Source organism: Salvelinus sp. IW2-2015, linkage group LG19, assembly GCF_002910315.2.
Source record: "Salvelinus sp. IW2-2015 linkage group LG19, ASM291031v2, whole genome shotgun sequence".
Classification (NCBI taxonomy): domain Eukaryota; kingdom Metazoa; phylum Chordata; class Actinopteri; order Salmoniformes; family Salmonidae; genus Salvelinus; species Salvelinus sp. IW2-2015.
Genome location: NC_036859.1, coordinates 27,179,794 through 27,206,284, shown reverse-complemented (window position 1 = coordinate 27,206,284; position 26,491 = coordinate 27,179,794). Strand labels below are relative to the sequence as shown.

At 44.8% G+C, this 26,491-nt stretch overlaps 1 protein-coding gene across 1 annotated transcript in view; it reads left to right on the top strand.

Moving 5' to 3' along the window:
* Window positions 1-1,355: 1,355 nt before the first annotated feature.
* LOC111979352 (period circadian protein homolog 2-like) overlaps window positions 1,356-26,491 on the top strand; it is a 28,625-nt gene continuing 3,489 nt past the window's right edge. The window contains 21 exon segments of the mRNA XM_070448927.1: window positions 1,356-1,520; window positions 8,860-9,516; window positions 11,724-11,974; window positions 12,131-12,252; window positions 12,547-12,748; window positions 13,384-13,435; window positions 13,817-13,959; window positions 14,100-14,178; window positions 15,171-15,277; window positions 15,422-15,575; window positions 15,775-16,063; window positions 16,247-16,358; window positions 16,626-16,818; window positions 17,252-17,373; window positions 18,027-18,257; window positions 18,768-19,034; window positions 19,446-19,975; window positions 19,978-20,463; window positions 24,191-24,410; window positions 24,728-24,896; window positions 26,231-26,381. Coding sequence (XP_070305028.1) covers window positions 8,996-9,516; window positions 11,724-11,974; window positions 12,131-12,252; window positions 12,547-12,748; window positions 13,384-13,435; window positions 13,817-13,959; window positions 14,100-14,178; window positions 15,171-15,277; window positions 15,422-15,575; window positions 15,775-16,063; window positions 16,247-16,358; window positions 16,626-16,818; window positions 17,252-17,373; window positions 18,027-18,257; window positions 18,768-19,034; window positions 19,446-19,975; window positions 19,978-20,463; window positions 24,191-24,410; window positions 24,728-24,896; window positions 26,231-26,381 — 4,401 coding nt within the window. The 5' untranslated portion in view covers window positions 1,356-1,520; window positions 8,860-8,995.

The following is a 26,491-nucleotide window of genomic DNA, read 5'->3' as shown; positions in this document are numbered from 1 at the left end:
CAAGTCAGTTAAGAACAAATTCTTACTTTACAATGAAGGCCTACCCCAGCCAAACCCTCCCCTAACCCGGATGACGCTGTATCAATTATGTGCCGCCCTATGGGACTCCTGATCACTGCCGGTTGTGATACAGCCCGGGATCGAACCAGGGTCTGTAGTGACGCCTCTAGCACTGAGATGCAGTGCCTTAGACCACACGGGAGCCCTAAGGATGAGATTTAAACACACTGCATTATGTAAACAACACCTGTTCCTTAATCAGTGCCAAGTCTACTGTGTTTTCCCCTAAGCTTGTGCTGACAAATGCACACAGGAAAATATAGATTTATGATGTATAATGGTGAATACTGTACTTCTTATTCAGGGCCTTAGCTACATCGTCTTTTCAATTCGCTGCAGCTAGTGACTGGAACGAGCTGCAACAAAACCTCAAACTGGACAGTTTTATCTCAATCTCTTCATTCAAAGACTCAATCATGAACACTCTTACTGGCAGTTGTGGCTGCTTTGTGTGATGTATTGTTGTCTCTATCTTCTTGCCCTTTGTGCTGTTGTCTGTGCCCAATAATGGTTGTACCATGTTGTTTTGCTACCATGTTGTTGTCATGTTGTGTTGCTACCATGCTGTGTTGTCATGTGTTGCTGCCTTGCTATGTTATTGTCTTAGGTCTCTCTTTATCTCTCTTTATATAGTGTTGTGTTGTCTCTCTTGTTGTGGTGTGTGGTTGTCGTGGTTGTAAATAATAATTTGTTCTTAACTGACTTAACTGACTTGCTAGTTAAATAAAGGTTAAATACATTTAAAAATAAATACATATGAGGACATCGAGGTCCGGACCTCTGTACGTTTTTTGAATAAAAAATACATACAAATAATAATAATACTTTTTTTTTCTGAACACAGTCGAGGTCTCAACTTGCTGTTGGGAGTTAGAATAATAAAACACACAAGGTGCAATTTCGAAACTTGGTAATGCATCAGCAGTTTTCCTTTGCTATTACCATGCATGGATTTGGTTAAACAATTCACCCACATTGACAATACACACACTTGTATAACCGTTAGATAACAGCCAGTCGTTTGAGCCTCTATGAACCAACCACCGACAGCGCCCCATTCACCTACAGTCTCTCGTAGTGCTTCGACCTCACTCCCTGCACGCTGGTTGTGGCCATGGGATTCCAGGTGAAATCATTATATAAAGAGACTGACATCGTTTTTCACCAATGGTCCTACGTCTCGGGCTGTTTCCATATACTTGCCATGGAAACATAATTACCTGAGCCAATGAACGCAGGGTAGAGGAAGGCGGTAGCTCGTGCTAAGGGCGGAGCTCAAAATGAGGTCACTCTAAAGCGCTAGGGATACTATGACGAAACTCGAGCGCTAGGTGTAGAGTAGTGTAGTGTGCAAACCAAAGCCTGAATTACCAGTAAGCAAAATAAAACGATTAGTTTTGCAAACCAACAGAAGTCGTTGAAATCACAGAAAAGAGACGAGAATCTACTTGAACTGGCAGGTTGGTGAATTTGTGATATTTTTGTTGGCTCCTATGGTTTGGTGTTTGTGGGTGATTTTCAACTGTATCACGAAAGCCTACGTCTTCGAAACTCTGGGAGTGGTCAGAGCATATATACATCTTTATTATAACACGGTTTGGTGGGTTTTACAAACATTTTAAATTATTTAAAATTTGTTTGAAAGTTGCGTTGCATGACTGTCAGTGTGCGGGTCATAGTGGGACAGTAAGCCCTGCCCACTGACAGTGTTAGTAACGCTCCTTATATGTCTAAGGCTGGACTATACGCAGCCTGTGCCATAGTCATAGAAACAATACATAGAAACAATTATGCAAAACAATAACAAATGTTTGCCCTCTGTATGATCAAGCTTGAGTGAGGATGAGTGATCAGTCCTCATTGCATGTGTCAGAGATCTTTCAAAAACATGCTTAGTGCATTGAACGGGCAAGTCTATTGCGGTGTKTTCTGGCAGTGAAACATTGGTACAAAACATTATGAACTGATCAGGCTGCTGGCTGGTTTAATTGTTTCAAGCCAGACAGTGGCTGGGTGCCTTGCGGTGCTGTTTTATAACACATTCATTAGGCCTAAATGAAAAATCGCCACCGCATGGAGCCGGTGTTGTATCCTGTTTCCTGTCATTTTTAGCCGACTAAACAATAATCGCTGTGTTTGATTTTCCAATTTTATTAGATTTTTCTTTGCTAGAGAGACACAATCATAAGGTCAATGGTATGGAGGAGGATTAATATTTTTTGTTCATCCGAAATTAGTCTTCAGTAATAATAGCCAACTTACTAAGATGTCTAACATTTACAAACAAGTTAGATTATTTGTACATTTTGAAATTAAAATGAAGTGTTTAAACTACATATCTAAATGCTACAGTGTCCTCACCTCACCTACTTATTTATATTATTTATAATATTATACATACACAATTTATAAAATGAACCTCCTTCTAAAAAGAAATGCTTGTGAAAGGCATACAGTAAACCCTCATAGACCCCAATAGGCCACACATGCTTAACGATACCCACTACTACATGAGTCTTCTCCATTATGTTATTTTTTTATATTTACAGTGGCAACACTTTACACCTATAACTTCTGTGTTACTACTACATGGTTATAGTACTTACCAGTGTTCTATTTTGTTTTACATGAATATACAAATGAGGGGGTGCACCAGTGGAAAGTACTGCATAAGTACATTTCTTAATTACTACCGTATAGCAGGGTTATTACTTCATATAAAAGGTTATTGTTTCCTATAACAGGGTTATTGCTTCGACCTGTCCCCAAATTAATTTAGTTGGTTCACAGTTGGTTTTGGTATTTGAACCTGCGTGTCATGATCGTGTCTGGTGGGGAGAGACAAAATCTAAATGCTCACAATGGCGCACGTGGGGCCGGTGTAGCCCTGGGGTTAGTAACTCTAGTAAAATAGATTGAATTTGTGTTGAAATACAATATTCTTGGAAGCAGCATCACAAGACAAAGGTAGAGGTGATGTCACACCCACAGGCTAACGCAGGCTACATACATTCATAGCAAGCCCTGTCAACTTTATTGATCCTCTAAAACACTCTCCAAACTTTCTTAAACAACTTTTCATTGTTTTGGAGGGTTGCAGTTTTGTTAGGCGTTTTTAGAACTTGGAGAGTATGGCTCCATGCATGCTGCTGGGCTGGGCTTGGATGGGAGGGAGGGAGCAGAGAAGGTGGATGACGCACGAGAGGGAGAGAGACAATTTAAGTGCCTTTGAGGGGAAATCACTATGGAGATATGAGGCCATTTTAAACAACAGAGAGAAGGGTTGGCAGTAGGCCACGCTCGGAACACACCTCTCCCTCTTATCTCCCTCACTTCCTCTTTCCATTCATAACTACTGGCAAGTACTTTCAAGTTCAAGTTTTATTGTCACATGCACAAGTACAGCGAAATGCTTAAATTGCAAGCTCTAGCCAACAGTACAGTAATCAATATATTAATTGTACAACAAATAAATAAAGACAATATATAATAAAGAAAACATGAGAAATAAGAGAGGAAGCTATATACAGGGTCAGTGCCAATACCACATGTACAATGTGCAGGTATACTGGAGTAATTTAGTTAAATATGTACATGTAGACAGGGATTAGGAGAAAGTCACTGGTAACAGGATACATAATAATAGTAATAGTAAACAGTATGTCAGCAGCGTAAGTGGTGGGTGTGTGCATGGTGGTGAGTGTGAGTGTGTGTATAGAACGTGTAAGTGTGTGGGTCTTAGTGTGTGGGTGTTAGTGTGTGTATGGAAAGTGTAAGTGTGTGGGTGTTACTGTGTGGGGGTGATAGGTAGATATACACTGAGTTTAAAAGAAGAACATTTGCCGCCATCCACTTCCTTATGTCTGAAACATAGGCTTCCAGGGAGGGCAATTTTGGGGCTTCACCATGTTTCATCAAAATGTACAGCTGTGTATCGTCCACATAGCAGTGAAAGTTAACATTATGTTTCCGAATGACATCACCATGAGGTAAAATATATAGTGAAAACAATAGTGATCCTAAAACGGAGCCTTGAGGAACACCAACATTTACAGTTGATTTGTCAGAGGACAAACCATCTACAGAGACTAACTGATAGTAATGAATCTAATCAATAATCAATGAGCAGCGTTCATTTAGCAGCAGTGTATGTGGTAGTAATGAATCTAATCAATAATCATTTTAGCAGCTAGTTGTAGTGGTAGTATGAATCTAATCAATAATCATTTAGCAGCTGTAGTAGTGGTAGTAATGAATCTAATCAATAATCATTTTAGCAGTAGTGTAGTGGTAGTAATGAATCTAATCATAATAATCATTTTAGGCAGTAGTGTAGTGGTAGTAATGAATCTAATCAATAACATATTTTAGCAGCGTGTAGTGGTAGTAATGAATCTAATCAATAATCATTTTAGCAGCAGTGTAGTGGTAGTAATATAATCTAATCAATAATCATTTTAGCAGCAGTGTAGTGGTAGTAATGAATCTAATCAATAATCTATGAGCGCAGTGTGTCGTATGAATCTAACTATAATAATCATTTTATAGCAGCAGCGTAGTGGTAGTAATGAATCTAATCAATAATCATATGAGCAGCAGTGTAGTGGTAGTAATGAATCTAATCAATAATCTATGAGCAGCAGTGTGTGGTAGTAATGAATCTAATCATAATCTATGAGCAGCAGTGTGTGGTAGTAATGAATCTAATCAATAATCTATGAGCAGCAGTGTAGTGGTAGTAATGAATCTAATCAATAATCTATGAGCAGCAGTGTAGTGGTGGTAATGAATCTAATCAATAATCTATGAGCAGCAGTGTAGTGGTAGTAATGAATCTAATCAATAATCTATGAGCAGCAGTGTAGTGGTAGTAATGAATCTAATCATAATCTATGAGCAGCAGTGTAAGTGTGAAAGTAGGTGGTGTAAGAACAAGTGTGCTTATCTTTGTCATCCCAAAACACCAGTAGTTCTTTCCATGTTCTTCTATTTCAGGCTTCTGTAGTCAGGAAGTAATGTAATAAAGATATTGTGGAGGAAATGGGTCAGTAGTCTGAGTGTTGCGTAGCTCAGTAAACGTACAACCCCGTTCAGTTACAATAGTCCCATGATGACAGCACGTCTCTGTCCCCAGCACGGGCGTGGTTCAATTCATAATGCTTTATGCTTTAAGTTACTTTATTGACTACTAATGCAACACCATAAAAGATTATGCTGATTATGTTTATGACCTTATAGTAACAGTGGCAGATTCAGCCAGAGGACAACAGTGGCAGATTCAACCAGAGAAACAGTGGTAGATTCAACAGAGGACAACAGTGGTTAGATCAGCAGCGGACACAGTGGCAGATCAGACCAGAGGACAACAGTGGCAGATTCAGCAGAGGACAACAGGACATCAGTGGAGATTCAGCCAGAGGACAACAGTGGTAGATTCAGCAGAGGCAACAGTGTAGTTCAGCCAGAGGACAACAGTGGTAGATTCAAGCCAGAGGACAACAGTGGTAGATTCAGCCGAGAGGAGCAACAGTGGTAGATTCAGCCAGAGGACAACAGTGGTAGATTCAACCAGGGACAACAGTGGTAGATTCAGCCAGGGAAAACAGTGGTAGATTCAGCCAGAGGACAACAGTGGTAGATTCAGCCAGAGGACAACAGTGGTAGATTCAGCCAGAGGACAACAGTGGTAGATTCAGCCAGAGGACAACAGTGGTAGATTCAGCCAGAGGACAACAGTGGTAGATTCAGCCGAGGAACAACAGTGGTAGAATTCAGCCAGAGGACAACAGTGGTAGATTCAGCCAGAGGAACAACAGTGGTAGATTCACCAGGAGGACAACAGTGGTAGATTCAGCCAGAGGAACCACAGTGGTAGATTCAACCAGAGGGGATACAGTGGTAGATTCAGCAGAGGACAACAGTGGTAGTTCAAGCCAGAGGACAAACAGTGGTGATTCACCAGAGGACAACAGTGGTAGATTCAGCCACAGAGACAACAGTGGTAGATTCAGCCAGCAGAGGAAACAGTGGTAGATTCAGCCAGAGGACAACAGTGGTAGTCAGCCAGAGGACAACAGTGGTAGATTCAGCCAGAGGACAACCAGTGGTAAGATTCTACAGAGACTAGTAGATCAGCCAAGAGACAACAGGGTAGATTCAGCCAGAGGACAACAGTGGTAGATTCAGCCAGAGGACAACAGTGGTAGATTAGCCAGAGGACAACAGTGGTAGATTCAGCAGAGGACAACAGTGGTAGATTCACCAGAGGACAACAGTGGTAGATTCAACCAGAGGACAACAGTGGTAGATTCAAACCGGAAGGACAACAGTGGTAGATTCAACCGGAGGACAACAGTGGTAGATTCAGCCGGAGGACAACAGTGGTAGATTCAGCCGGAGGACAAACAGTGGTAGATTCAGCCGGAGGACAACAGTGGTAGATTCAGCCAGAGGACAACAGTGGTAGTTCAACCAGAGGACATTGCGGCCAGCCCAATGCGTTACATGACGGATTGGGGGCATTGTGTTGTTTCATGACGGATGTGGGGCATTGTGTCGTTCATGCTTGACTGATTGGGGGATTGTGTCGTTCATATGACGGACTTGTGGGGGCATTGTGTCGTTATGACTGATTGGGGCATTGTGTCGTTCATGACTGAGATTGGGGGCATTGTGTCGTTCATGACTGATTGGGCGGCATTGTTGTCGTTCATGACTGATTGGGGGCATTGTGTCGTTCATGACTGATTGGGGGCATTGTGTGCTTACATGACTGATTGGGGGCATTGTGTCGTTCATGACTGTGATTGGGCATTGTGTCGTTCATGACTGATTGGGGCCATTGTGTCGTTCATGATGATTGGGGGCATTGTGTCGTTCATGACTGATTGGGGGCATTGTGTCGTTCATGATGATTGGGGGCATTGTGTCGTTCATGACTGATTGGGGGCATTGTGTCGTTACATGACTGATTGGGGGCATTGTGTCGTTCATGACTGATTGGGGGCATTGTGTCGTTCATGACTGATTGGGGGCATTGTGTCGTTCATGACTGATTGGGGGCATTGTGTCGTTCATTTGACTGTATTGGGGTGTGGTTCATGACTGATTGGGGGCATTGTGTGTTCATGACTGATTGGGGGCATTGTGTGTCGTTCATTGATTATGGGGGCATTGTGTCGTTACATGACTGATTGGGGCATTGTGTCTGCTTCATGACTGATTGGGGGCATTTGTGTCGTTCATGACTGATTGGGGGCATTGTGTCGTTCTATGACTTTGATTGGGGGCATTGTGTCGTTACATGACTGATTGGGGGCATTGTGTCGTTCATGACTGATTGGGGCATTGTGTCGTTCATTGACTGATGTGGGGCATTGTGTCGTTACATAACTGATTGGGGCATTGTGTCGTTCATACTGTTGGGGGCATTGTGTCGTTCATGACTGATTGGGGCATTGTGTCGTTCATGACTGATTGGGGGATTGTGTCGTTACATGACTGATTGGGGCATTGTGTCGTTCATGGACTGATTGGGTGCATTGGTCGTTCATGATGATTGGTGCATTGTGTCATTCATATGATGCTGCTCAGGGCAAAGCGAGGAGAGTGATACATCACTAACAGGGGGGGTTGGCTTTGAGGGCCAGTTTCCTGGACACAGGTCAAGTCTAGTCTTGGACACTGTTGTATCCTGTGCATGTGGTGAATAAACATTGAAACTTAAAACTTGAAATATTACTAATAGCCGCGGCCAGTTATCTGCCACCTCTTCACACCTGCCAAGTGCATTACTCCACAGAGCAAAAAAAATACAAAAACAGGAGTAGCCGCCTCGCATACTGCCTGCCTGTTAGAACAGTCTCTGCAATAACAGACAGACGGTCCGTAGTGCAATTTTATTCTGCCTCATGCGAGTCTCTTTCTGGGTCCCCAAGTTACTCTGGGACACACACACACAACACACACACACACACCACACACACACACACACACACAACACACACAATATGCTCGTTATAACTCTCACTACATCAATACATATACCTCTACAATGTGTCCTCACAGCATACACACACATCACACACACACACATACACACAACATCCACCTCTTATATAACTTCTATAATATACACACACACACACACACACACACACACACGGCCGTAATTCAATTGGTCAATTACAGAGAGGACAGTATGTTGCGTGAAGGCATGTGGACTTAGTGCAGAGGAGAGTTACTTTTTCACCGCGGTCGTGCCAACTGCTGTTTACAGAACACAATGGTTTGGTTTGGCACGTTTCATGTCTGTCAGGGACTGGGAGACCCTTTGAAAGGATAGTGTAGTAGACTCATACACTGAGCTGGCCTGACTCTAGCCCTGCCTAGACAAGTTACAGGTTTAACTGAGCTCCCCAGAGAGGGGAGAAAGGGCAGGGGGCTACCCCAATAAGGAGTACCGTCGGTGGGTTCCGCTTTGATGGACCATCCCCTGGCCTGGTCCTCACTTGGGTAGATCCCAGAGGTCTAGATAGAACTGATATAGGTACTGGGATAGCCAATATCTAGCTAGCTCTGTTGTGTTACAGGGCAGAAGACAGGGGCAGGTGACACCTTTGGGGGTCTTGTCTAGGTGTTTCTTGTCTGATAGCTTCAGAGGAATTCTACTGTATCAAATTATATATTTGTTCCTGGGATTTATTTAATTGTGCATGGTGTGCTTAAATGGTTTTAACATTGTAAGAAATAGTCACAACAATAGTGTAGCTAACTGACCCTCCTCTTCCTCTCTTCCAGAAAACTCTCTGCAGCTCATCCATCCATTCTCTTTGGCGTCTTGTGGACAATGGGGTGATTAAGTTTTGCTTCCTCCATCCTCTACTCAGCACTTCTCTGGTTTAAACCCTCAACACACCACACCTCCCTTCCTCCAATGTCGGATGATTCAGACCCAGGCTGCAGCTCCATGGCCAGGGGGGCCTCAGGGTGCAGGTCCATGGCAAAGGGGGCCTCAGGGTGCAGGTCCATGGCAAAGGGGGCCTCAGGGTGCAGGTCCATGCCCAGGGGGGCCTCAGGGTGCAGCTCCATGGCCAGGGGGGCCTCAGGGTGCAGGTCCATGCCCAGGGGGGTCTCAGGGTGCAGCTCCATAGCCCAGCTTCATTGTAGGTGCAGCTATAGCCAGGTTGGTCCAGGCCTGGGTCTAGCCTCAGAAGGCAGTGACAGCAGTTGCCAGGACCCCTCGGCCTCACCCCACAGTGGCCGTAGGAGCGCCTGCTCACGTTCCTTCCACGACGACGTGGACATGAAGAGCAGTGGATCCAGCGGGACCGAGTCACACGGCAACGAGAGCCACGGAAGCCATGGAAACGAGAGTCACGGAAACGAGTCGACAGGTAGCTCCAATGGCAACAGCAGAGACTCGGCTCTCCTGGAGTCGTCTGGGAGCAACAAGCGGTCAGTGAGGGAGTGTGCTTTAGTTCGTTTTTGGGAGGGGTTAGAATAGACCGCATTTCTAGATGGGTACCTTTTTACCAGTCTTATTTTGCCGGCAGCCCATCAGACTAGGAAGAGTTGACAGTATTAGTTGATCCAACACCACACATCATCAAGATCCCATCTAAATCCAAGGCTACATGATGATGCATGTCCTTTTTATCATCCTCTGTTGTTGTGTCTGTGTCCCCCTTTGACGTAGGTTGACATCAATATGACTCACTGGCAGCACATTCTGAAGCAGTTAGAGATGGTGGCTGTCTTTCATGTTGTATCAGGGTCCCTCCATCCCTCTATCTTCCTCTGTTGGCACATGCTGGTCCACATCTGACATGCCCTAGATACTGACAGCGGGACCCTGTCTCTCACTTCTCTCCCCATGGTGCCCATGCAGGCTGCTCCATAGACAAGAAATGATGGACCACATATTGGAAGTGAGACCCTCACAGAGAGAAGTGAAAACCCCATAGAAAGTAATGATGGACCCCATTGAGAACCTATGGAAGCTGACAATGGAGTGGTTGTAATTGGATGGCGGTGCCCACTTCACCACCCTAATGACACACTGCCCCCTCCGTATTCCTCAGCAGCTGGGCTGAAAACACCTCAAAACACTCATTGAAGAGAAAGGCACTGGAGCACATCTTGATTGTGTGGAACTTCTCGTTAAAGCAAAGAGTGATCGAGGTAGTTTTTTGCTGAGAGGTCGCAGTACTTGTGTGTCATATGGTGAAGTTGTCTTTCGCTTCCTGTCTCTACTCTGTGACAATACAGTATGTACCTGTCAGCTCCACTGCAACAGTGGGGAGGCCTACAGCTGCTCTTACTATCATTATATAATTAGCTTATTCTATTTACCTACCTCTATAATTAGTTGCAACCGTTTGCCAGACCACTCTGTTAATGCCAAAAGCAGATGCCGCTGATACTTTAGATGGCTCTCTTTTATATAATTAGATCTCTAAATGCTTAGAGCGGCTATTTCTAAATGTGATTTCTATTCTGAGCTACTATTTAAATACACCTGAATTATATTTCATGAGTTGGCTGTCTTCCACAGCTGTTTATAGCTTTTGGATGTATTAGCGCTCTTGCTAAGCCTTTAGGCTAATGCCTGTGACACAAAAACACACATCGGCTCATACTTACTACAGATTCTCACACACACATTAACGCACACACACACACAATCCAGTTTACTGGGCCAAAACCTGTGCCATGGTCCAGTCTCTGCTTCAAAAAGACACAATAGAGTACCACAGAGTCATAATACCCATAAAACCTTGTGGTCAAACTGGAAAATGGTTCTAATCGTTTTTCCACCATTCATTTTTCCCATACTTTGATGCTAATTAGCATTTTCGAATCTGAGAGTAAATATATTGATATAAGTCACCTTGTCCGATAAAGATTTACATGGTTATCACAACGTCACGCCGGGGTAAGCCTACACGAAACACAAAAATGAATGGTGGAAAAACGATTGGAACCATTTCCCTGTTTGACCACTAGGTGATGTAATTATGCTCTTTCAAAGACAGAGGAAAGTCAGACTGACCTGAGATTGAAACAGCATAGAATTCCCCTGGCATCCTCTGTGGAGTTAGCCTGGTTGCCGGTCTCTGTTCAGCTATTACATTCCACTCAAGGTGTCATTTGCCAAAGATGGCACATTTTACGGAGTACAAGGAGTGGAATGTTACAGAGACAGGAACCCAGACTACTGCGGAATAGATGGGGATAACAAAAAGGCAAATATAATTTTTAAGAGCTGCTCCGGTATCCATGTACCATTGTAGCATTGTACTCTCCTGAACACAATAAAAGTAGAGCAAACTGCAATCCATTGTACCAGATGGGCAAAGAAATGAACCCACTCATTTCATGCAAAACTCAAGGACTTTGTTTTGCTGTTTCATTTAAAATCATTTCTGTAAGATATTGTTGAAAATACCCTCGTCATAAACATGAAATCCACTTATTGTCCACGATTGAGGAATTAAATAATTCATCAATGGGTGCATACGTGTATATGGTAGTAGCTTTGGAGTCTATTTTTAGTGTAGCACTTTTGCTTATAACAATTTAATTCTAGTGGTTTGAAACAATTCTCAATGAAAACATGTTACTTTTTGTCATTAATAATCTCTCTCTGTCTGTCTCCCCAGCTCTAACTCCCACAGCCCCTCTCCTCCCAGTAGTTCCAATGCTTTCAGCCTGCTGAGTTCTGAGCAGGACAACCCTTCCACCAGCGGCTGCAGTAGTGAGGAGTCAGCTAAGGGCAAGACCCAGAAGGAGCTTCTCAGGACCCTGAAGGAGCTCAAGCGCCACCTTCCTGCTGACAAGAGGAACAAGGGCAACAAGTCCACCTCCCTCAACACTCTGAAATACGCCCTGCGCTGTGTCAAACAGGTGGAAGGTAAGAGATAACTCAACCGCAAAGCATTCTGGGTAGTAAGCCTGAACATGTGATTTGATTATGTATTTAGCATCATTACATTATAGTTTGTTGTTGTCTAATGTATCTTAAAAGGCCAATAAGAAAGCAATGTGGGTTTGTGTTGTTGTGTTTCAGCCAATGAGGTGTACTACAAGCTGTTGATGACCAAGAACAGTCAGCCATCCGGCCTGGATGTGTCCTCTTACACCATCAAGGAGATAGACAGCATCACCTCAGAGTACACCCTCAAAAACAATGTAAGTTACTAACACCCTATTTCCTCTCAATACACCTTCAAAGCATGAAAAAGAGACAATTTTACCTTAAATACATAAAGCAGTTGTAAACAGAACCCAACAATACCAAAGTACATTGATAGCGTGACTCATAGTCATGCCCACACCTGTGTCCATCTCTGTCCTTATTTGACATACAGTGTCTGAACAACAACAGATCAGATATCCCAGCGATTAGGAATAATCCACGCTTGCAGCTGTGTGTGTACTGTATATGCATGTTTTTCTCATACGTATTCCTGTGTGTCCCTCCAGGACAACTTTGCGGTAGCGATATCTCTGATTACGGGGAAGATCGTCTACATCTCAGACCAGGCTGCCTCTATCCTCAACTGTAAAAGGGGTGTCTTCAAAGACGCTAAGTTTGTGGAGTTCCTGACTCCCCAAGACGTCAGTGTTTTCTACAGCTTCACCACGCCCTACCGCCTGCCCTCCTGGAGCATGTGCACAGGAGCAGGTAATAACCCCTCTAAAAACGCTTATAACCATGGACAGTCGTTAAACACTTATAAGCATGCCCTACCGCCCGCCCTCCTAGAGCATGTGCACCGGAGCAGGTAGCTAACACCCTCTTTAATTTATAATCTCTTATAGACAGTCTATAAACAGTTTTAGATACATCACAAGGTGTGCACAAAAAGATTAAGGTAAGGTGGAAAAGAAAACATGCATGTTTACCCATTACAACTGGCTTTATGAGTGGTCCCCAATCCTAATGATAGTGAATCATTATTTTGAAATCTATAGCGCCCTTTTGAGACACTCACAACTCTTTACAGGCAAATCCCATGTAGTTATAATGATCGGAAAACAAATTCATTTAAAACAGCACACGCTAAACCGTTGCTAGGAAAACATGAAAACATTTACCTGGATTTGAGTCTAGTCGCCCTACCCCTAGTCAGCCATGCTAAACAATACAAATCAATGACAGAGTCCCTAAAGCCAGGTAACACAGAGGGATTAATAAGAGCTTGGGAAACATGCGTAGTGTAGGCATGGAAACATTGAGGCGAGGGTCGTCAGTAAGCCGAGGAAGTAGAGGCTTCTTTTGAATTAAAAAATGTTCCCCTTCCCCTCTTCTCTTTTCAGAGTCCTCCCCGTCGGATTGCATGCGGGAGAAATCGTTCTTCTGTCGGATCAGGTGTGTGTAGGGCTATGACCGTGTGCCAGCTTCTCTTTGCGTTTCTATTCATTCCCTTTTCCCACTTTGAATAGATTTAAATTAGTTTGGGTCTCGGCTGGTCTCATCTCGCTCCTCTCTGACACACACGCACACGTATACATGCATGCACACACTCACTATTCATAGTTGTTGTTAAAGTAAAACTACGGCTCAACTCTGCTCCCAAGAGGCAGGTAAAAACCCAAGCAGCATAGTAGAGCTGAACTCTGTGAAATAGCTGCTGAAGAAGGGAAATCCACTGACACAAACGGTCAATCATTATCATACTATAGGCTATATTGGTTTTGTTGCTGCTTTAGTGACTTGCTGACTTTGTCCACTCTCTCCTGTGTTCTGTAGTGGGGGTAAGGAGTGTGAGGGGGACCTGCAGTACTACCCGTTCCGTATGACCCCCTTCCTGATGAAGGTACAGGACAAGGTCCATTCTGAGGACCAGCTCTGCTGCCTCCTACTGGCTGAAAGATTGCATTCCGGATACGAGGGTAAGGACCAATCATAATGCCATCACAACACCTGAGTTGTGCCTGTTTGAATACTTTTGAAACTGCATCTTTAATAGTGTATAACAGTGCGATTTGTGTGTGGGAACAGTGGTGTTAACAGTGTTTTAATTTGCCTACAGCTCCCAGAATTCCTAGTGACGAGCGCATCTTCACCACCACACACACTCCTAGCTGTGTGTTCCAGGATGTGGACGAGAGGCAAGACACCAAACATTTTTCTGATAATGTGTTTGTATTGGGATTATGATCTAGTAATCAGTGGGGGCTGCTGAGGGGAGGACGGCTCATAATAATGGCTGGAACAGAGAAAATTGAATGGCATCAAATTGAAACAAACATTGAAACAATGTGTTTGATGTATTTCAAATCAAACCAAATGTTATTTGTCACAGGCGCCGAATACAACAGGTTTAGATCTTACCATGAAATGCTTACTTACAAGCCCTTAACCAACAATGCAGTTCAATAAATATTTCCTAAATTAACTAAAGTTAAAAATAAATTAAAAAGTAACACAATAAGATTACATAACAATAACGAGGCTATATACAGAAGGCACAGGTACAGAGTCAATGTGCGGTGGTACAGGTTAGTCGAGGTAATTTGTACATGTAGGTAGGGGTAAAGTGACTATTCATAGATAATTAACAATGTGTAGCAGCAGTGTACGGGGGTCAATGTAAATTGTCCGGGTGGTCATTTTATTAATTGTTCAGCAGACTTATGGCTGTGCGGTAGCAGAGAGAGCAGTCTATGACTTGGGTGGCTGGAGTYKTTGACCATTTTTTGGGCCTTTCTCTGACACCGCCTAGTATATACAGTAGGTCCTCGATGGCAGGAAGCTTGGCCCCAGTGATGTATTGGGCCATATGCACTACCCTCTATAGCGCCTTACGGTCAGATGCCAAGCAGTTGCCATACCAGGCAACTGCAACCCGGTGTTGAGGATCAGCGTAGCAGATGTATTGTTGCCTACCCTTACCACCTGGTGATGGCCCGTCAGGAAGTCCAGGATCCAGTTGCAGAGAGAGGTGTTTAGTCCCAGGGTCCTTTTTTTATACCATTCCACTGATTGCGCTCCAGCCATTACCACGAGCCTGTCCTTCCCAATTAAGGTACCACCAACCTCCTGGGGTAGTAATACTGTATGCTGATTGCTGACTCATGATGTCATTGTGTGTGTGTTCCAGGGCTGTTCCTCTCCTTGGTTACCTCCCCCAGGATCTGATTGGCACCCCAGTCCTTCTTCTCATGCACCCCAACGACAGGCAGATCATGTTGGCCATTCACAAGAGGAGTAAGTCAAACTAGAACAACACATGAACAATTATTACACTTTTAATTATTACATCACTGGGCTGCATACAAAACAAATGGAATGTCCCTTTACAGCATATTTTAGTGACATTTATATTCCCTTTTCTCTCTCTCCTATCCATAGTCCTTCAGTATGCTGGCCAGCCGTTCGACCACTCCTCCATCAGGTTCTGCACGCGGAACGGAGAGTACGCCATCATCGACACCAGCTGGTCCAGCTTTGTCAATCCCTGGAGCCGTAGGGTCTCTTTCATCATCGGGAGGCACACAGTCCGCATGTGAGTGTCTGCCTAGCACAATGTTTTCCTATCTTGGAACTTTTTTAGTATCTTGGCACTTCTCCCGGCTCAGCACTTTTTTTGTGTTACAGTATCTTGGCATAATTTTTTTAAATGGCAAAAAAAGACTTTATTATGCGGTGTCTATTGTTCTAGAAATTACTGCTAATAATGATAATATGGTTGTTTCCACTGGAAGGGGCCCGGTGAATGAGGATGTGTTCGAGGCCCCGCTCCCTGCCCTCATAGAGACCAAGATCATGGACTCTGAAGTCCAGGAGATCACTGAGCAGATCCACAGACTGCTACTACAGCCGGTTCACAGCACTAGCTCCAGTGGGCATGTGGGAAGCAACGACCACCTTGCAGCATCCCAGGGAATGACCAGCGAGAGCAACACACGCTCATCCAGAGACATCAACAGCAATGGTAGCAGCCCAATCAGGACACGCATCGAGGAGGAGGGGGAGAGCAGCTGGGCCAAACCTGTGAGTACCCTTCTACCTCTGTTTTACCTGTCTATCTCTTTCTCTCACTTTCCCATTCTATGTTCCCTCCTCTCTCTCTCTCTCTCTCTCTCTCTCTCTCTCTCTCTCTCTCTCTCTCTCTCTCTCTCTCTCTCTCTCTCTCTCTCTCCATGATAGTGAGCATGTCTCTTCTCTCCTCCCCAGCAGAGGTCATTCCAGGTGATCTGTAAAGGTATCCACCTCCAGAACAGTCAGGAACAACAAATCTACAAAGCCTCCTCCTCAGCCAGGTCTGAGACCAAGAAGAACCCTGGCAGTAAGTCACACAAGAAAACTAAAACAGAAATATTTACAATCTGCAGGAAAAATACTTTTTGAGATATGCTTGTGTGTGCATTTGATCATGTAAAGTGGGGAGTGGATGTGTGTGGATGTACAGATATGAATGCGTGTGTATGTGTTGAGCGAGATGTATATGTGTGTGTTTAATACATGGGTGTAGTTATATGGGTGTAGTCAGGTGGTAACAGAATGTTCATATTCATGCCCATTCCAGTCCTGACCGTTGCCCTCTCCCTAGCAGAGTTCCTCCAGAAGAGTCCAGCAGTGGTGCGTCTCAAGGACACTGCAGCCCCCGTGGCACCTCTGTGCTGGAGGGACAGTGGGGCCACCCCCCTGGAGAACTGCAGTCCTGCAGTACAGGAGGAGCAGCTGGCCTTCAACGACCAGGCGGTCTACTCCTACCAACAGATCAGCTGTCTGGACAACGTCATCAGGTCAGCTTCTAACTAGTCACTTATTTTTTAAATCTTGCTAATCATTTATCTGCACATCACAGGAGGTTGGTGGCACCTTAATTTGACTGGCTCGTGGTAATGACTGGAGCGGAATCAGTGGAATGGTATCAAACCATTCCATTCGCTCTGTTCCTGACATTATTATTAGCCGTCCTCCCCTCACCAGCCTCCTGTGCTGAACATCTCTCTGGTCATCTAGGCAGTCATCTGTCTATTCATCTAGTTTGTCTTTTATGGGGCAAAATACTTATAGGTACTATTTCTGGGTAGCTATGTGGGAAGGAGAGTGGTAGGTACTATGTAGCTGCTATTTAAACTTACTGCTACCCAATTACATGGTAGTTACATCGTGGGCTATTGTTTTTGATGAAGATAGAAAGTAAAGCAGTCTCTCCTGTGTCTCTCTTGACAGATATCTAGAGGGCTGTAACGTTCCCATCGCTAGGAAGAGGAAGTGCCACTCGTCTGACAACACCACGTCCTCAGACGAGGACAAGCAGAAAGGAGGGGACAACCGCATGCAGATATCTGAAGGTACCTTGTACCAACGTTATACTAACATTATCTAGCTTTACTCCATTACTTACAATAAAAAATGGACAACTCTTGACTACAGTATGGTTGGTATGATGTTGCATGAAACTTATATTGCAAGTGACCTTTCCTACACCGCTATCCATTTCTACCAGTCATTGAATGCACCATAAATTGAATTGCCCGTCATCATTAAATCTCAGACTGAATACACAGTTTGAATTTCCTTAATTTCTTAATTCAAATTGGAGATACCTGTGGGATGAATTCAATTCAAACCAAATAATACTGCTAGATGAATAGGCACGGGTACCTTTATTAGATATGGTGTGACAACGTTGATAAAACATCACTGCAGATTCCATCTGGCTCCACCGATCGCCAGGGAATCACAACGGATGAACACATACCAATTTATCAAAAGATCAATACTTATTATGTACAAATAAATAAAATATWATATTTATACCTCTTCATTTATAAAGAGGTCATCTTTTAGTTCATGCCAAATATCTGTTTGACCGGTTAACCAACTGAATCAGACATAGCCAAATTCTCTTTCTCTCTCTCTCTCTCTATAATCCACAATTATGGGACTTTATATGTGACTCCCCTAGTCACCCTCTCTCAGTCTCTCCTTGTCACCCTGGCAGACCCTGCGCTATTTAAGGCTCAGCCTGGTCTAACCCCTGTGGATGACATCATCGCATACAAAAAGACTGAGGCTACGACCACAGCCTCAGGGGTAGTGGGCTCCTCCTCCCTGGCGGCCCTCGCTGTGCCACCGTGCAGCAAAACCGAGAGTGTGGTGTCAATAACAGGCCAGTGTAGCTACAGTAGCACCATCGTGCATGTAGGAGACAAGAAACTGCAGCCCGAGTCAGGTATACACTACATGGACTCGTTCTCTGGGTTTTTGCTATTTTTTGTGGTGGTGGGTTCTGTGTGTGTGTGTGTACCTACGTGGGTATAGATGTAGCTAGATGTTGTGTACTGAATGTTATCGCACACCATTGGTGCAGTATCATGTCTGTACTCTGAGGTCATGCATTTTCCAGAAGATACATATACCATGCATAACCTCGCTTCCCAGAATCCCAGAGATTCACACTCGTCTGGTTCCACGAGACTATACCATGATGTGTGATATACAGTAGATGACCCTAGCACACACTGGCGTCCTGCATGTATCTTCCTATCTGCTTCTTTGTAACGTATATCACTGTAATGTATATCACTGTATATATATATATCAATGTTGCTGAGGGTATCACAGCTGCTCATCTCTTAATGTCCTGAACGGTTGGATGTTTTATGTATATATTGTATCTAACTTGTACATCCATGGTTGTCTGCTGGAACTAATGTGTCTCTATCTGTTTTTCTCCATACAGAGATCATTGAGGATGTATCTGGTGGTGGGGAGGCGGTGGAGCGGGTCAGCCAGACTCATGGGCCTCCTCCTAGTGCTGTTTCACCTCCCAGCCTGCAGAGGGAGCCCTATAAGAAGCTGGGTCTGACCAAGCAGGTCCTAGCAACCCACACCCAGAAAGAGGAGCAGGCCTTCCTGTGTCCCTTCAGGGAGCTTCAGGGAGTCCAGGCCTTCCAGTCCAACTGTTCCCAATACCTGGAGCGCCAGAAGGGACAAGGTGCCACTGATGGTAGAGTACAGCAGCGAACACGCTTTACACACATTACATTACAATACATTACAATACAATACAGTACAATACATTACAATACAATACAATACAATACAATACATTACAATACATTACATTACATTACGTTACATTACAATACGTTACAGTACATTACAATACAATACAATACACTACAATACAATACACTACAATACACTACAATACACTACAACACATTATAGTACATTACAATACAGTACAATACAATACAATACAAACTCAAAATAGCTTGTAGACATAGGCTAGTATAATTCAACACAGACACACACAGTACCTTAATGCTCTCATACACTCAACTTCTCACAGTCAAATACATAATGTAATCTAACCCTCTTTTTCTCTCTTCCCCCACTCTTTCCCCCTCTCCAGCTGTGCCCACTGTGCACCCATGCAGGCAGGCCGAGCCCGCTGCCCGTAGAAGCGGGCGCAACAAGAAGACCAAGTCCAAGCGGGTAAAACAGAACGAGTCGTCCGATAGTTCTTTGTCCCATAGGAAGAGACAGCAGCAGCCCCGACCCCACCTCCTCAATCAGGGCCTCAACCAGACCTCCTGGTCCCCCTCCAACTCCTCCCAGTCCACCTTGCCGCCCCTGGCCTACCCCAACATAGTGCCAGCCTTCCCTCTCCAGGTCTAGCCCGGGATGGGCACCATGGCTGGAACCATGCCTACCAGCCCTGAGAATTCAATGCCAGGCTTCGGCGACAGCCAGTGCAACCAGGATCCCCAGTGTCCGCCGCCAAACATCCGCCCCCCCCCCTTCTCTACTCCCATGGTGACCCCCGTGGTGGCTCTAGTTCTCCCCAACTACATGTTCCCTCAAATGGGGAACGGGGCTCCAGGACAGCAGCCTTTTTACCAGGTTGAGACGGCAGGCTACTCCTCCCAGCCACAGCCCTTCCTCCCACAGACATCCCACAGACATCCCACACCTTCCCTGCCCAGGGTCCCTTCCTGACACAGCCGCAGCCCTTCCCCCTACAGACATCTCTTCCCTTCCCACCACAGTCATCCTCCACCATCCAGGCCCAGTTCCCGGGCCAGAACCCCTTCGCCCCCCAGACAGGCTTCCCAATCCCTACCCAGCCTTTCTCTTCCATGGCCATGGAGCCCCCCAAGCCTTCTGGGGAAACCACCCATTCTCGGGGCTCCAYGCCTGGGTCCATGGACGGCAGGGACCAAGTGCCCTCCCCTCCAGTGTTCCAGTCACGGTGCAGCTCGCCCCTGCAGCTCAACTTACTGCAGCTGGAGGAGACACCATGCTCCCTGGAGAGGCAGGACAGCATGGTGGTAGCGCCCTCCGGTGATGATCCCCCGGGGAATAACACCTTCCGCGATAAGGGAAGGAGTGTGGTCTGCCAAGCCATGGAGAAGATCACGCTTCAGCAGGTATGACATAACCCTGTTCGTTGTCTTTCCCCCTACTGTCTTCTCTTTCTTTAGCTTTTTTCCTCTCTCCCTCCCCTGTTTCTATTTTCTATCGTTTTATCCAACCACATGTCCTACAATCTAAACTAGATGCCCTCAATCTCACACAAATTATGAAGGAACCCACCAGGTACAACCCTAAATCCGTAAACATGGTTACCCTTATAGATATTATCCTGACCAACTTTCCCTCCAAATACACCTCTGCGGTTTTCAATCAGGATCTCAACGATCACTGCCTCATTGCCTGCATCCGCTATGAGTCCGCGGTCAAACGACCACCCCTCATCACTGTCAAACACTCCCTAAAACACTTCTGCGAGCAGGCCTTTCTAATCGACCTGGCCCGGGTACCCTGGAAGGATATTGACCTCATCCCGTCAGTAGAGGACGCCTGGTGGTTCTTTAAAAGTAATTTCCTCACCATCTTAAATAAGCATGCCCCTTTCAAAAAATGTAGAACTAAGAACAGATATAGCCCTTGGTTCACTCCAGACCTGACTGCCCGAGACCAGCACAAAAACATCCTGTGGCGGACTGCACTAGCATCGAATAGTCCCCGCGATATGCAACTTTTCAGGGAAGTCAGGAACCAATACACACAGTCAGTTAGGAAAGCAAAGGATAGCTTTTTCAAACAAATTTGCATCCTGTAGCTCTAACTCCAAAAAGTTTTGGAACACTAAAGTCAATGGAGAATAAGAGCACCTCCTATCAGCTGCCCAATGCACTGAGGCTAGGAAACACTGTCACCACCGATAAATCCACGATAATCAAGAATTTCAACAAGCATTTCTCTACGGCTGGCCATGCTTTCCTTCTGGCTACCCCAACCCCGGCCAACGGCTCCGCACCCCTCGCAGCTACTTGCCCGAGCCTCCCCAGCTTCTCCTTTACCCAAATCCAGATAGCAGATGTTCTGAAAGAGCTGGCAAACCTGGACCTGTACAAATCAGCTGGGCTAGACAATCTGGACCCTCTCTTTCTAAAATTATCCTCTGCCATTGTTGCAACCCCTATTACCAGTCTGTTCAACCTCTCTTTGGTATCGTCTGAGATCCCTAAAGATTGGAAAGCTGCCGCGGTCATCCCCCTCTTCAAAGGGGGTGACACTCTAGACCCAAACTGTTACAGACCTATAKCCATCCTGCCCTGTCTTTCTAAAGTCTTCGAAAGCCAAGTTATTAAACAGATCACTGACCATTTCGAATCCCACCGTACCTTCTCCGCTGTGCAATCCGGTTTCCGAGCTGGTCACGGGTGCACCTCAGCCACGCTCAAGGTCCTAAACGATATCATAACCGCCATCGATAAAAGACAGTACTGTGCAGCCGTCTTCATCGACCTGGCTAAGGCTTTCGACTCTGTCAATCACCGTATTCATATCGGCAGACTCAACAGCCTTGGTTTCTCAAATGACTGACTCACAACTACTTCTCAGATAGAGTTCAGTGTGTCAAATCGGAGGGCCTGTTGTCCGAACCTCTGTTCAATTATCGGGCCGACTCTTTTCTCTGTATATATCAACGATGTCGCTCTTGCTGCGGGTGATTCCTTGATCCACCCTCTACGCAGATGACACCATTCTGTATACATCTGGCCCTTCTTTTGGACACTGTGTTAACAAACCTCCAAACGAGCTTCAATGCCATACAACACTCCTTCTGTTGCCTCCAACTGCTCTAAACACTAGTTAAACTCAATGCATGCTCTTTAACCGATCGCTGCCCCCCCCCCCCTCAACTAGCATCACTACTCTGGACGGTTCTGACAAGTACAAATACCTAGGTGTCTGGCTAGACTGTAAACTCTCCTTCCAGACTCATATTAAACATCTCCAATCCAAAACTCGGCTTCCTATTTCACAACAAAGCCTCCTTCACTCACGCTGCCTAGGTAAAGCTCCGCCTTATCTCAGCTCACTGGTTACCATAGCAACACCCACCCATAGCACACGCTCCAGCAGGTATATCTCACTGGTCATCCCCAAAGCCAACACCTACTTTGGCCGCCTTTCCTTCCAGTTCTCTGCTGCGAATGGCTGGAACAAATTGCAAAAATCGCTGAAGTTGGAGACATATCTCCCTCACTAACTTTAAGCATCAGCTATCTGAGCAGCTTACCGATCGCTGCAACTGTACACAGCCCATCTGTAAATAGCCCATCCAATCTACCTACCTCATCCCCATATTGTTTTTATTTACTTTTTTGCTCTTTTGCACACCAGTATTTTTACTTGCACATCATCATCTGCACATCTATCACTCCAGTGTTAATTTGCTAAATTGTAATTACTTCGCTACTATGGCCTATTTATTGCCTTACCTCCTCACTCTATTTGCACACTCTGTATATAGACTTTTTCTATTGTGTTATTGACTGTACGCTTGTTTATTCCATGTGTAACTCTGTTGTTGTTTGTGTCGCATTACTTTGCTTTATCTTGGCCAGGTCGCAGTTGTAAATGAGAACTTGTTCTCAACTGGCCTACCTGGTTAAATAAAGGTTAAATAAAAAAATGTAATAAAAAATAACAGAGTGAGGTTATGGCAGTAATGTTGAGATTCCCCAAAATCCCCAAAATCGCAGCAACACTACGAAAGTGTTGTTTTTAGACTGGAGGTGTTAGGCTAGGGTTAGGATGTTTAAAAGGCTGCTTAATCCGTAAGGTATTCACAAGTCAATCCTATATTGTCTTCAGCTGGCAGCCAAGTGGCGGTCCGGCACATAGGCTATAGATTAATTTGACATTTTCCTCAATATTTCAAGAATGCTTTTACTGTGATATGATGTTATAGTTTCACCAATTCCCCTGGTCTGAAAAGGAGGCTGGAGTACAACTTTAAAGGCACAGACTATAGTTTTTAAACATATTTTGACATCAAAATCCGTCAAAACAGTGGAAACATGCCAAGGGTGTTCAAGGGATACTTCAGTATTTTTTGACATTGAGGCCCTTTATCTGCTTCACTAGTCAGATGAACTCATGGATACCATGTTTATGTCTCTATGTCCAGTATGAAGGAAGTTAGAAGTAGTTTTGCGAGCCAATGTTAACTAGCGTTAGCACAATGACTGTAAGTCTATGTTAACATAGGCTTGCGAAACTACCTCTACCTTCCTTCATACTGGACACAGAAAAATAAAAATGGTATCAACAAGTTCATCTGACTCTGGGGAAGTAGATAAAGGGCCTCATTGCCAAAATCCTGAAGTATCCCTTTAAATCCCAGCTCTGTCTGCTCTGCAGGTTGATGTTTATTGTCATGAATGTTGTCCTTGAGGCAGAACTGAGAAATTTCCGCTAGATGGGCCAGTWGCAAAGTCAGAATTGGCTATATCGTAAAAATTCATTCAAAAAAAGATGGCTTTTGGCATACAGGTAAATCAAATTTTGCCAACGTGTCAGGAGAAGTATGGCTGGATTGGTGTGGCTTCACTAAACTTCCAGTTCCTCCATTGTTAGAATGCACAAAATAAAAGTTACCGTAGTTACAGTAAACCGGGTCTCTGTTGGATGAATATTTCAGGACAATATGGTTGAGGTGCCTCTCGGATCATGATAAGGAAATATAGGAGCAGAGTAGCAAGAAAGAAAGGATGGGACTAATTAAAGAAAAAAGACACCAATACGACTTGAGAGTGGACCTTCTGTTTGTTGACCTTTCCTTTGACCTCTGTCTTGCAGGTGAGTTCGCCAGGTGACGGTAACCCTAGCGACATGCTTGACATCCTGCTCCATACAGACTCTCACTCAGCCATCTCAGGGTTCATGGGTTCAAGGTCTAATGACTGTGGAACCTCAGCTAGAACGTCTAACAGTGGAAGGTCTAATAATAGCAGGACGTCGGGATGTAGAACGTCAGCTAGTGGAACGTCAACTAGTGGTGTATCTGGCAATGGCACAGGTCTGTACACACACCTACCATAGACTTTTTGTACGTTTGTCAGACATTTGTTCCTATCCCAGTCACTTGCACTGTACCAAACATAACTCCTGTAACCGTATTGAGGGGGTTTTCCCATCTAAAACTGTAAAACCTATTATTAAGCATATTTTCTGAACAAGACTGGCAGGGACAATAACAAACACATGACAGAATGACATGGCAGCAAGACATTACATTCAACCATTTGTTGCTTCATGTATAAAGCACTTGAGACTAGAACTCTGGTGATTCAAAAGTAAAATATCCTAACTCTATTTTGTTATTCTCCCCCCAAGTATGCAGCAGCCACACCAGCAAAAAGATCAGAAACTACTTTGGCAGCATGGATTCCTCCCGAAACAGCAGCCAGAAGGTCAAAGGGCACTCCACCGGCTGCGATAGTGGGAGAAGCAGTAGCGTCATGGAGGTGCCGCCAATGAAGATGGAGCAGGGCCAACACGACAAGTATGTACTGCAGGACCCGCCGTGTTTGGTCACCCCCAACGCTGACAACAAGGTCATGTTGACCTATCAGGGTTCCCGAGTGGTGCAGCGGTCTGAGGCACTGCATCTCAGTAGTAGAGGCATCACTGCAGACCCTGGTTTGATTCCAGGCCGTATCACAACCAGCAATGATTGGGAGTCACATAGGGTGGCGCACATGTGGCCGATGTGAAATGGCTAGCTAGTTAGCGGTGGTGCGCGCTAATAGTGTTTCAATCGGTGACGTCACTCGCTCTGAGACCTAGAAGTAGTTGTTCCCCTTGCTTTGCAAGGGCCGTGGCTTTTGTGGCGCGATGGGTAACGATGCTTCGTGAGTGACTGTGGTTGATGTGTGCAGAGGGTCCCTGGTTCGAGCCCAGGTTGGGGCGAGGAGAGGGACGGAAGCTATACTTTTACACACAATTGGCCCAGCATCGTCTGGGTTAGGGTTTGGCCGGGGTAGGCCATCATTGTAAATAAGAATTTGTTCTTAACTGACTTGCCTAGTTAAAAAAAGGTTCAATAAATAATAATAAAAAATCTGATGCCCTCGCGGTGAGTTGGAGGAGACCGGAGAGAGGCAGCTCGCAATGTGCCCTGGAGTAAGAGAAAGTTGTCTGTGGATGCAGATCTGGGGTCAGTTTTGGATTTGGGATGGGGGAGGATAAACTGATCCTAGATCTGTGACTACAGGCAGCTTCTACCCAGGGCATGATGAGTGGCTGTGAATGCTGGGGTTTTAAATATTTGTTGGGTATTTTTTGGTAGGCCATAAGAAAATGTTTAGATGGGACACAGCACTCTAGATTTTTAGGAAATACTTCCCTAGTACATTGCACTGTACACCCTTGTTGTTTCCCACTCCCTTACCATATTCACCTGGCATGCTGAATTATAATTGACCATTTGTGTTAAAAGCTTTGCTAATATTAAAGTAAAATTGCAGTTCTGACTTATGTCCACCAGATGGGGCTTTTACACAAAGACCCACAGTTGTTAGACAAGGTGGATTGAGAGGAAATGTGTGGTTTCTTAAATGCTAGTTTGACTACTCTCCAGGTACCAGACACCTAATCTAGTTAACCATGAAGATCAATTATATCAAATTGTCATCTGATACACATCTGATACTCCCTCATACCAAATACACATTTTTTAACCACTAACCAGACATACCTTTCCCGACACCCTAATACCCAATACCACTCTCTGTGTTACCTGTATGTCCAATAGTATTCTTACTGTTTGAGTATCTTTTCTCTGGTCACAAAGGTCCCATGGTTCAGAATACTGTGTATGTCCCTTGGTCTACTCAGGGGCATCGAGAGGTTTCTCAGAGAGGACAGAGAGAGGCTGCGTGGGATGCAGAAGAGTCAGCCATGCTTCACTGGGGAGCAGCAGAGGGAACTGGTAGAGGTCCACCCCTGGATGAGGAGTGGAGGGCTGCCCAAGGTCATGGACGTCAAGGTGAGATCTCTCTTTCTCTGTATGGCTCTCTCGCTCTATTGCTTTCTCTTTAACGCTCTCTCTTTTTCTTCCTCTCTCTTTCCTCCCTCTCTTTTTCACAATCACTGTCT